This window comes from Elephas maximus, chromosome 19 (genome assembly GCF_024166365.1).
Source record: "Elephas maximus indicus isolate mEleMax1 chromosome 19, mEleMax1 primary haplotype, whole genome shotgun sequence".
In the NCBI taxonomy this organism is placed as follows: Eukaryota; Metazoa; Chordata; class Mammalia; order Proboscidea; family Elephantidae; genus Elephas; species Elephas maximus.
The window spans coordinates 59229687-59242118 of NC_064837.1; the positions used below are offsets into that span (position 1 = coordinate 59229687).

Genomic DNA, 12432 nt, shown 5'->3' on the forward strand with positions numbered 1-12432 from the left:
CAATTAGAGAGTTTTCTGCATAAAAAGAGTTAATAATTTATGTGATACTAGTGACTACTGCCTTAAACTAGAAGATCAAATTAAAGATTCATTCCTTTCAAAAAAAAGAGTAGAAAGGAGATCTTAGAAAGATATTTTGGCTGTAGACAATGCATAAAAGCAGTTAAGTTAAGGTAATATACAAAGTCATCATAGTGCCTAGGTTGGTAAACTTGGAAATAGAAACATCTTCCTTAGGTGCTTACCTAAGAAATGATAAGCTGTAAGCTGGGGGTGAACTATAAATTGTTGCCACTAGAGATATTTCAGATCTATTCACGTGGCTTGAGGCTGCACTCTTTTGTATGTTCTGTATAATCCCTAGATACCAGGATGGTGTCCCTTGTATGATGCTGATAGCAAACCTCAAAAGGCACACATCCATAAATACACAAACACAATCACAAACACAAAAATAAACCATGCCAGTTATGAATATAGATGTAAAGATTTTAAACAAGCTAGAGTTCAATAGTATACTAAAAGAATACTTCAAGAAACTTCTTCCAGTTGCAAGAGGCTGTCATCCCGCTTACCAAGAGACTATACTTTAATTTTTTTTTCAATTCATCAGATACAACAGTGCACAAACAAATAAAAAAGCCAAACCCACTGCTACTGAGTTGATTCTGACTCTTAGTAACTCTACAGGCCAGAGTAGAACTGCCCAATAGGGTTTCCAAGGCTGTAAATCTTTATGGAAGCTGACTGCCATATCCTTCTCCTGCGGAACCACTGATGGGTTCGAACTGCCGACCTTTCAGTTACAGCCAATGCTTTAACCACTGCATCACCAGGATTCTGAGGAGGACACAAAGAAGACTAAAAAGACTAAATTTCATAAAGGGAAGAGCCATACTAAGAGAGAAGATGCCTGTGGTTGTTTTAACATCTAGGGGCATGGCAAAAAGAGGACGGAACTACTATAGCCATGAAGAAAGAAAACGATGCCCATATTAAATTCTGATGTTCTCATATGGGCTGGGATGACTGACTGTAATCACATGGTGCCCAAGTCACAAAGTGAGTTTGTATCATCTACCAAGTCTTTCCTATGGGGTCTTTGTTAAGTGTGTGGGGATAGTACACTGAATGCTTGGGGATAGAAAGGAAAAACTAAGGGAGAACCATACCAAGGTGCAAGGGGGAATAGAAGTATATATAATATAATACTATTGGAATATAGACTATTCTAAGTAAAGATTCCTATTGTAATATATATGTTGATCATGAAAAACAAATAATACCAAGAAGTATAGCTAAAAAGGCAATAGGGAGATAAAATGATTTAGTAATAGTATGTAAAAGATGGCAAGCAGAAAGCAACACAAAAGCAAAGACCAGATGGGACTGACAGGACAGATTTAAACCTAACCATACTAACAACTGCATTAAAAAATAAATGGGCTAAACATACTACATTTACAAGAAACAGACTGTAAGATGTTTTAAGAAGCAAAATTCAACTACATGCTATTTACAAGAAATATACTTTAAAACCACAAGCAGGTTGAAAATTTTGCAAACAGCGGAAAGCACACCATGCAAACACAAATCACATTAAATCTGAATTAAATTAAAATTGAAATGCCTCTATTTTTACTAGATAAATTACACTTCAGGACAACTGCCATTACCAGAGTTTAAAAGGGATCTTTCATAAGGATAATGGATGCAATTCATCAAGAAGTCATATTACTCCTACATACCAAGGTAAGTCAAAAAGTATTGCTATGAAATCATAGAAAGATTTATTAAATAAAGATATCAAAATGTGAAGTTATTGTTTATTGACATATCCTCCATCTAGGTCTATATACTACTGAAGGCAGTGTTTCCATCTCTCTAACCCTTCCCCAGAGAATTCTGCACTTTTCAATTTATGCACATCAAATCAGCAATTTTGGCATCCTTAAGGGACTCAAATCGTGATTCTTTTAAATGTTCTTTGAGTTTTGGAAACAAAAAGAAGTCTGAAAGAGCAAGATCAAGGCTATAGGGTGGATGGGGTAAAGTTTCCCAATGAAATTCTTGTAGGACAGCCCTTGCTATCCTTGAAGAACAAGCACATGCATTGTCATGGTGGAAAAATAAATTCCTTAGTTCAAGTTTCCTGTACTTTTTCTCACCAATGCAGTTTACAATTTTCTTAAAACTTCTTCATAATAAGTCCCTGTGATTGTCCTGTGTCCTTTGAGAAAATCTAGCAAGATTACTACTTTGGAATCCCAAAAAACAGTCGCCATAACCTTCTAAGTGGCCTTCCCTCCCTTGGCCCATTTTTGAGGTCTTCCTTACTCTCCTTAAAATGCTTGATCCACCCAAACACTGTTGTCTTATGTGGGGCAGCATTCCCACAAACTTGTTGCAAAGCTTCTATGATTTGGGAAGATGTCCACTGAGTTTTGTTAAAAATTTGGTATTAGCCTGGATCTCAAAATTGTTTTTTTCCATGATACAAAAAGTATCCCTTTTTTTGAAGGCACCCTAACAAGACTAAGACAAGTGTATTACTGAGAGAACTTGTCTGCAGCCATCCACTGATCTCAGACACATGTTTAAGCATGTTTTGTTTGAAATAAACCCATGCATGTATGAACTGGAACCCTAGCAGCAATACTTTTTGACTTACCTTCATTCGTATGTGCTTAAAAACAGATTTCAAATTACATGAAGTAAAAACTTACCCAACTATAGGGAGAAGAAGACAAATCTAGACATGTCTAAAATCATAGTTAGAGATTTCGATAATCCTCAGTAGGGAAAAAAAAATCAGTAAAGACAAAATACGTTGAACAACACCATCATCCAATTTTACCTAATTGGCATATATACAACTCTCCATACAACAACTGGAGTTCTAAAAATACATATTATATATGTATATAGTTCACTCAACACAAACTTTAAAAAAAAAATAGAGTAAAATAAACATTCACCAAAATAGACCAAATGTGAATTCAGCAATAAGCTTAGTAAATTTAAAAGATTTTAAATTATCAAGTATGTTCTATGACCACACTAAAATTTTTAATATATCAATAACTATACTATACAGGAAATTCCCAATTATTTGTAAATTAAACTGCACTTTAAATGATCAAGATGACAATCACATCTCACAAAATAGGAAAAAAAATTTTTTTTTTTTTTTTACAAAATAGGAGATATCATTAAAGAAATAAAAAATTATTGAAAAACAAATTATAAAAAATAAAGTTTGAAGTTGAAAAGTATAATAATTGAAAAAGAAAAATACACTACAGGAACTCAACAGTACATTTGAACTGGTGGAAGAAAAATCAGTGAACATGACAAAAGATAAATTGCGATTATCCTATAGGGTTGCTATGAGTTGGAATCGACTCGACGGCACTGGGTTTAGTATTAGGAATGGAAAGAAAAAAGAAATGAACAAAAACGAACAGTCTCAGAGAAATGTGGGATGCTATCAAGCACAAACATACATATAATAGGAGTCCCAGAAGGAGAAGAGAGAAATTGTCAGAAAGTATTCTTGAAGAAATAATGGCTGTGTTCCAAATTTGATGAAAAATAATAATCTACACTTTAAAGAAGCTCGACTAACTCCAAGTAAGACACATTTAAGGAGATCCACACCTAATCACATCATAGTCAAACTGTTAAAAGCCAATGACATGTCAGGGAAACTAGGTTAATGGAAATAAAACAACCAGAATGGAAACAATGAGAATGTTTGTGCATTGTGAAGAATGTAACCAATGTCACTGAACAACTTGTGTAGAAATTATTGAATGGAAACCTAAACTGTTGTGTAAACCTTCACCAAAAACACAATAGGATATTATTTTAAAAAAGACAAAAAGAGAATCTGAACAGCAACAAGGGAAAAATAACTCATCATACGCAAGGGATCCTTGATGAGATTAACAGTTGGCTTCTCATCAGAAACCATGGAGGCTAGAAGGCAGTTATTCACAAAGTGCTTACAGAGAGAGATTTAGAATAAATGTTTAGTCTGAAATTTCTCTTGGTGGGCTGAGGATAAGATAAGGACAATGAATTTGGGTTAGAAGTAAAAGGGCAATCTTCGATAGCAAGACAATCCTGACAATAGAAGTAACAAATGTGACAAGGATACATTGTGTCTTGATGAAGGTTTGTCTAAAAATGGCCACAGACTTTGTAGTCACATACGTGGAACAGAGCCTTCTGGAAATATATATTACATTGGGGGTTGTGAATACTAAATTTTACACGAGTTTTCATGGATTTTTTTTACCTGATTCATCAATGGCTGATTTTCCTTCTAATTTCAGGAACACCTCATTCAAAGTTGTTGTGGAAACACCATAATTCTCAATTCCCAGGCCAGGACAGACATCGAGATCCCTGTAAAGTTCTAAAGAACACACACAGAGCAGCAAATAAACACACACACACAAAAAATACAAGTGAGCTGAGAACAGTTTTTCAAATGAAAAAGGGCAAATATATGAAATTATACTTGTGATACGTGCAGCACATTTGAAAAACTGAAAATTTCATAATAAATAACTTTATTATTCAAATTCTATATATTATTTTCAATTTGTATCAGGTGTCATCCCAAATATTACCTTCTTATGATCAAGTATTTATATTCATTTGCATTTCTATTAAGATTTCATTTTACCTTTCCTCTGAATTGCTTATAAAAATTAACTAATATGAGAACTTTTGATTTCTTCAACACTAAGCCTAATTAATTGAAGAGTATTTTCCAGAGAACAGATACAAATGGGAGTCATTTATACTCCAACTGACAAAAAGGAAAAGAACTTTTTTTTTTTTTAAAGAATTAATTGGATGGTGCAGAATCTTCTTCAGTTCAGAAAATATCTGTAAAAGGAAGGACACAACATATGTCATTTTTAAAATTTCTGCTTCTGGCAATGGAAGAAAAAATTCAGAATATCTCACAGATGAAGAATGAGGAATTGATTTAGGGCGTATTCTGGGAAAATTAAGAAATTGTGATAGTAAATACTCCCTCTCAGCAATTCTGTCTCCAGTCATTTTTTAGTTCATCAAAAGTATTTTGTATCAGTTGTCATTGTTAATATAGCAATGAACAATGTCCTTGCTTGTAGAGATTTAAATTACAGTGGTTAATTAAATGAGGTTTAAGTAAAAATCTAATTCCAAATCCTAGTGTGTTGGCAGAAGTTCCAGGGCTTCAACCTGAGGCTTCTACCAGGAGAAAGGAAAAGTTAAAAAAGCTTCTCTTTGTTGAAGTATCCAGTAAAGTAGAAAAGAATACTAAACTGCTAGTAAGTATTATGTCTTACTCTTCATTCTATTGGAAACCCTGGTGGTGTAGTGGTTAAGTGCTACAGCTGTTAACCAAGAGGTTGGCAGTTCGAATCCACCAGGCACTCCTTGGTAACTCTACAGGGCAGTTCTACTCTGTCCTATAGAGTTGCTGTGAGTCGGAATTGACTCCATGGCAGTGGGTTTGGTTTTGGGTTTTGGTTTTCTTCATTCTACCTAAGTCTTTCACAGACTTTCTCTAAATTATAATTACTACTAAAATGCTCTAATAAGATTTAAGTAACAACTTCCTTGTTGGTTCTAAGGAACACTTGTGTTGCCATTATGAAATGTACATTTGAAAGGCTTTGTGTGGTAATTTATGTGTCTTTGTTAACCACCCACATGGCAAGGTTAATTGTTTCAACCATTCAACCTACCCTTCATGGGAAAACAAAAACCTGTGGCCATCAAGTTGACTCATAGAGACCCTATAGGACAGAGTAGAACTGCCCCATGGGGTTTCCAAGGAGCAGCTGGTGGATTTGAATGGTCGACATTTTGATTAGCAGCCATAGCTCTTAACCACTGTGCCCCCATAACATGCTATTATCAGGGAGAAGTTTCCCTGAATGACAGACAAAATTAGAAAATTTTTATGTGTTCACCTGAAAACCCCAAAATATGGCAAAAGTCATGTCAAGAGAAATAGCCATATCATGGCTCTGTTTAACATAGTGGTTAAGCCAGAAGTTTTCAACTATTTGTATTCATATATGGTTATGAAGGAGCCCAAGCAGTGCAGTAGTTAAGAGCTTGACTGCTAACCAAAAGGTTGGAAGTTCAAATCCACTAGCCAATCCTGAATTGTGGTGTTGGCAAAGAATACTGAACATAATACCATGGACTGCTAAAAGAACGAGCAAATCTGTCCTGGGAGAAGTACCAACAGAATGCTCCTTAGAAGCAAGGATGGCAAGACTACGTCTCACATACTTTGGACATGTTATCAGGAGGGACCAGTCCCTGGAGAAGGTCATCATGCTTGGTAAAGTAAAGGGTCAGTGAAAAAGAGGAAGACCCTCAACAAAATGGACTGACACAGTGGCTGCAACAATGGGCTCAAGCATAACAACGATCGTGAGGATGACAAAGGACTGGGCAGCATTTTGTTCTGTTGTACATAGGGTTGCTATGAGTTGGAACCAACTTGACAGCACCCAACAACAACAATGAAGCCATTCCTTGGAAACCCTATGGGGCAGTTCTGTGCTGTCCTATAGGGTCACTATGAGTTGGAATTGACTCGACAGCAACAAGTATAGTTATGAATACTTGAACATTCTTCTAAACACTGCAAGGCAAATGAAAGACTAAAAGAAACTCTGTAAAATGACCAGGTATTACAATGCAACTATTAGAATAAAATAATATTTCCCCATATAGATAAAACAGTCCAGTTACTCTACTATTCCTTTGACCATCTTTCAAATATGTGACACATATTATACTCTCAATAAATGTTAGTTATAGTAATTATCATTATTATTATGAATATTATTTACATATTTCATTTCACGGTATTCATGTACATTACCTGGGAATTTATTTGTTCTTTCTAAGGGCAACGTATAGATAAGTTTTCCTTCACTTTGTGCTGATAATTTGGCATCAGGGATGTGCTGTTTAATAAGTGCTGTTATTTCTTCCTGAACACACGTTTCATCCACCTGCAAACTGGTGTTCAAAAGAAAGGCATATGTTATTTGACATAGTCCCCAATACCATGAAAAAAAATTACTAGTGTTTATGGGACAAAGAAAAAAAAATCACTTAAAACCTAATGTAAGAAATAGGCCATGTGAACATCAAATAAGAGGACAAAAAATCAGGTCCTATAAATGTGGTGGGGAAAAAAAAAAAGAGCTAACCAGAAAAACTGTCCAGGTTAACCAGGGATGGTACCTTGAGAAGATCAGTGTTGATCATGTCCTTAAAGAAGAATAGCTACTGAGTAGGGACACCAGGTGTGCAAAACAGCAAAGATCAGGATTATACAAGATAAATAATGTTCAAGGAAAATTAAATAAGAGGATTGTATTAGGCAAGAACAGAGGACTTTGGATAGACATAGGAGCAAAAGATGCTCAGTATTCAATGTAGTCATCCATTGCAAATTTATTGAGTTCTTAATATGTGACAAGCATCGGACTACCTGCTGAAGGTACAATAGTGAATAATTGGTTCTTGCAGAGTTGACTGACTGTCTAGTGGAGGGATGGGCAGAAAACCAATAAACAAACAGATAAGTGCTATAAAGAAAACAGGGCTATAAGATAGATTAACAGGGTTATGAGATGGATAAATGTTGGTGTGGCTTGGACGATGGCTAATTTTTCCCTTCCTTTGTAATATTAACAATAGAACTTTGAAGAAGAACAGAGTATCATTGAGAAAAATAAGTCTATCCATTCAAAAACACCCCCAGGTAAGTTTCCTATTGTAGAAAAACATTTAACAAGTTCTGCAAAATCAATCTATAAATCAAGGTTATAGAGTATACAGTAGGTAAAAATATAGGTAGTGACCTGGCTTTAAAAAGTGGTTTTGCAATTTGAAATGTGTTAGCCTGTCTAAACAGTTTCCTCATTAGTAAACTGGAATACTGATACTAGCATAGAGACTTGTTCTAAGAATTGAATAATAATGAGGTTTGCACTTAACGAGCTCTCAAAAAAATTGTTATTTGCCCAGTGGTTAAGTCGAAATTATTCCATTTACTCATAAGGTATGCACAAACTTACAAGAATATATGCCATACTTAGAACCAGTGAAATCCACTGTGGGAATGAAGCAAAAAGTATCTGAGATGTTCTCCCTGATGTCACCATAAAATACAAAAACCATTCAAGAAATATTTCATGTTCACTTTAAGGACTTGTTATGGGCTACAGAAGACTTCATGAGCAGGACCCAGTGTCCTTCTCCCAGGAGCTTACGGTTTAAAAGAATGGTTTACTATCTATAAACAGCCAGATAGTAAATATTTTAGATTTTTTGTGGCCCTGTAAGTCTTGGTTGCAATTTCGCAACTCCGCCATTGTAACAGGAAAGCAGTCATAGAAAATTTGTAAACCAAAGGCATGGCTCCGTTGTAATAAACTTTATTCACAAAAACAGGAAGTGGGTCAGATTCAGCTCCTGGGCTATAGTCTGCTGACCTCTGGTTTAGAAGGAGAAGTAAATACACAAATTACTATCTAGGAGCAGCCAGAGAGACTTGTGAATTAGCCAGGGATCCTAACTAGCATTGTTTGTTTTTATGTTTTGAGAACATGTTATGTTGCCATGCAATATGGTAGTCATCATCTCATTTATTTTTCTATAACATTTACTCACAACTAGGAATTACTACTCCCACTTCATAAGTGATTTTTAATGATTCCCAAGAAGAAAATTCAAACAAAATGCTTTAGGAAATCAGGGAATTGGGAGCTTACACAGAGCTGGAATCTTAATAACGTCTACAGGAAGAGGTGGCATTTACATTAACTCTTTAGGACTTAAACAGTGGAAATGAGTTCAGTGAAGCTGTGCCAGACTTAGAAAATACCTCAAACAAAGGCAAAATGTGGACCATGATGGGGCATTTTAACTACAAAAATGTATTGAATTGGGTAAGAGCAAATGAGACAGGAGTCATGATAGGTTGGGCTACTCTAGCATTCCGTGGTTAAGTAGTTTGGACTCTGGTAGGTTTAATGGAAGCACTAGAATTTTTTTTTTGTTATCATCATATGTTTTCTTTTTAAAGTATGGATGATATAAATCAGAGCTGTACTTTAGAAAAACAAACCAATCATATATAAATTAAAAAGTAGTTTAAAACATGGATTTAGATACTAGACTTTGAAGTTAAAAATATCCTGACTCAATTCTTGGTTCTACCACTTATTAATCTAGGGAGCTTATATTTTTACCTGTACAGTAAGAGTAACAAAAGTTTCTATCTCAAAAAAAATTTTTTTAATAAAATAATACTGAATATCATACCTCTGAATTACTCAATAAACAACAGGATATGCTACCATTCAAAATAATGATAATAAAACAAAGAGGAAGGAAAGAAGAGCAAGAACAAGAAAGAAGTAGAGGTTCTAGGGTGAGGGGTGGAAGTAAGGAGCCCATTTAAGAAAGTATATTAATATACTAAAAAAAAAAACTCATTGCCGCTGAGTCGATTCTGACTCATAGCAAACCTATAGGACATAGTAAACTGCCACCATAGGGTTTCCAAGAAGAAGCTGGTAGATTTGTACTGCCGACCTTTTGGTTAGCAGCCGAGCCCTTTACCACTATGTCACCAGGGCTCCAGATTAATACACTGGATGAGAGATAATGAGCGTGTGAAATACTATGTGTCAATGCTTAGAAAGTTCTCTTATATTCTCAACTAAATATATATATATATCTATTTATATATAATACACACAATATACACAACATACATATGTACAAACATCTGGGTATAATAATAATAATAAAAGATTTGCTTTTGTGTTGTAAAGTTCTGCTTTAATCATTGCGCCTTACTCAAGCCCAGCTCTCATTTATTCTCAGCCTCCTCAAGTGGCCACACCTTAAGTGATATCCAATCCCCCATTTCTTCTTCAGAAACAGAGAAGAGCCTGCACACTTCAGCTTCCCTTTGGAGAGAAACACTTTCCTATCTGAAAGGAAAGAAGCAAAGAAGAAAGTGTTAGGAAGTTGCCCATTCATTTCTGAGAAAAGACAGGTAATGGATTACATGACTTAACTTTAATTTAGGAGCTTTGACAGTTTCAAATACATAGCTTAATGAGGGCTCATTGAAATAGACATACTTCTACTCTTTCCTATAGGGTCGCTGTGAGTTGGAACTGACTGGATGGCATATAACAACAATCCTATTTATATCTCTTAGGCTGTTGTTTTACCATCCAACCCATGAGGGATATTAAATTATGTGGGTATATTTTCTAATATTGCGAATCATCACATTATATGTTTTAAAGGAAAATATATTAAAATTATTTGGTTATCAAGTTGGTTTACCTCAATTCTGAGTAAAAGTATATCTTTTAGAATATAGATTGTCACTTGCTTTACCATCTGTGTGCTTCTTGGCAGATAAAGTTCCTGTGCAATCACAGTGATACAAATTCTATGGAACGCACTCAATGAGTAATACTCTCTGATCCTAGTTCATATTGTCACCAGTAAAGGTACAGCTGTTTAGGATACCAATCCGAATTTCTTAGATCTCTAAAGCCTTCATCCCCATGCTAAAGGAAACCAACAATTACCAGCCAGGATGTCAGCCTCATCCATGAACTGGGTAGTGAAGAGGATCACTCTGTCTTTTTTACGCTCCTTCAGGATGTTCCATACACGGTGTCTTGAAAAAGGATCTAACCCAGCAGTGGGTTCATCTAATAAGAAAATCTGCAGAGGAGAGATATATAGAAAAGCATTTTTCTCTTTAGGTGAATTTCTTCCAGAAGCAATAAAGAAACTATCAATTATCTACATTTGAAAGGTATTACGGTTAGGATTTTACTCATTTTTAATGTTCTGCTATAAATATCATAGATATTCTTTGCAAATAAAGGGTTTGAGTTATTAACAAAGTTTCATTTTTTTAAAAAATTTGAATTGCCTGTAAATTTAGTTCCACTTACCTGAGGATCTCCTAAAATGGCAATACCAAAGGTTAACTTTCTTTTCTGTCCACCACTTAAGTTTTGAACGAGGACATCCTGAATATTTTTCATTTCCAATTCCAGCAAAACTCTTTCTACCTAACCAAAGGACAACATTTATATCATAAACCAAGGTTCATCCCTCTCTCCCTCCCTCCCTTTCTCCGACCCTCACTTCCTTCTTTCCTTTCTTCCTTCTGGCTTCTACATTTCTCCCCGGCATTAGCTCTCTGTTTCTAGCAAGAGGTTGCTAGATGACCAGTGGTGTCACTTTCTAGAAGATTCCGATGAATATTCTAACACTTTCTCATTCTTACCTAAGCTGGGGTCCACCTGAGGGAATGCTGTAAACTTTCTACATGACTTTGTGTGAGGTGGAAGTAACTTTAATTTATGAATATAAGGCTGTAAGGTGTAGTGATTAAAAACAGGGATCCTGGAGCCAGACTGCCTGGGTTGGAATACCACATCATGTTTACCAGCTGCATAATCTTGGTCAAATTACTTGCCCTCTCTGAACCTCAGTTTCTGCATGTGTAGAATGGAGATAATAATAGGAACTACCTCATAGGGTTGTTATGAGGGACAAATGAATTAGTATGTTTACAGTTAGAGATAATGCTTGGCACATTGTAAGTTATATATAACTTGGATTTAAATTGGATTTTCTTGTCCAACATTTATATAATCCTTTAGGCACAGATAATTTAATGAAAAAAAAAAAAAACTCAGTGAAAATAAACTTAATAATCTCATTTTGACCAATGTATTAGTCCCAACATATTTTTGTACCTCTTTATCCACTTCTTGTGGAAGAATCCCTCTTATTTTAGCAAACAGCCTGAGATTTTCTTTCACAGTGAGGAAGTCAAATTGAACATTGGATTGCGGGCAAACTCCAGTAAGTTTGCTGATATTTTCGAAGTCAGTCATTTCTGAAAGTTTGTTATTGTAAATGGTGACTGAACCTATAACAAAGATGAGAAGTTAAAATCAGGAGAATGCTTAAATGAAGACCTTTTTAAATTAAAAATAAAAAAACCTAAATATTAATTCAATTTTAAGTGTATGATTTTATTTTTAAGGTATTATATAATTCAGACGTCATGAATTTCCATTTTAGTTTTGTGGTACATGGAAAAAAAAAAGGCTTCATCAAGAGGTAGTCTCTTTAGCCACCCCTTACATTAAGGTTTGGCTCTATAACCAATGCATCCCTGGGTGGTGCAACAGTTAACATGCTCAGCTCCTGACCAAAAAAAAGGTTGAAGGCTCAAGTCCACCCAGAGGTACCTTGAAAGAAAGAGCTGTTGATCTACTCCTGGAAAATCAGTCACTGAAAGCCTTAGGGAGCACAATCATACTCTGACACACATGA

General features: G+C 35.2%; 1 protein-coding gene across 4 annotated transcripts in view; it reads right to left on the reverse strand.

Annotated features, from left to right (window-relative positions):
- The window catches only part of LOC126063239 (ABC-type organic anion transporter ABCA8-like), an 81523-nt gene that overhangs the window by 25909 nt on the left and 43182 nt on the right, over nt 1-12432 (reverse strand). For 3 of the 4 annotated variants that reach the window (XR_007514225.1, XM_049861467.1, XM_049861465.1), the window contains 6 exons: nt 11847-12022; nt 11034-11153; nt 10659-10797; nt 9953-10043; nt 6911-7050; nt 4304-4423 (listed from right to left, as the gene is read on the reverse strand). Coding sequence is in view for 3 of the 4 variants with exons in the window: in XM_049861467.1 (XP_049717424.1) it covers nt 4304-4423; nt 6911-7050; nt 9953-10043; nt 10659-10797; nt 11034-11153; nt 11847-12022 (786 nt within the window). In the remaining variant the exon portion in view is untranslated. The remainder of the gene's footprint in view (nt 1-4303; nt 4424-6910; nt 7051-9952; nt 10044-10658; nt 10798-11033; nt 11154-11846; nt 12023-12432) is intronic. The other variant, XM_049861466.1, reaches the window with a different exon arrangement.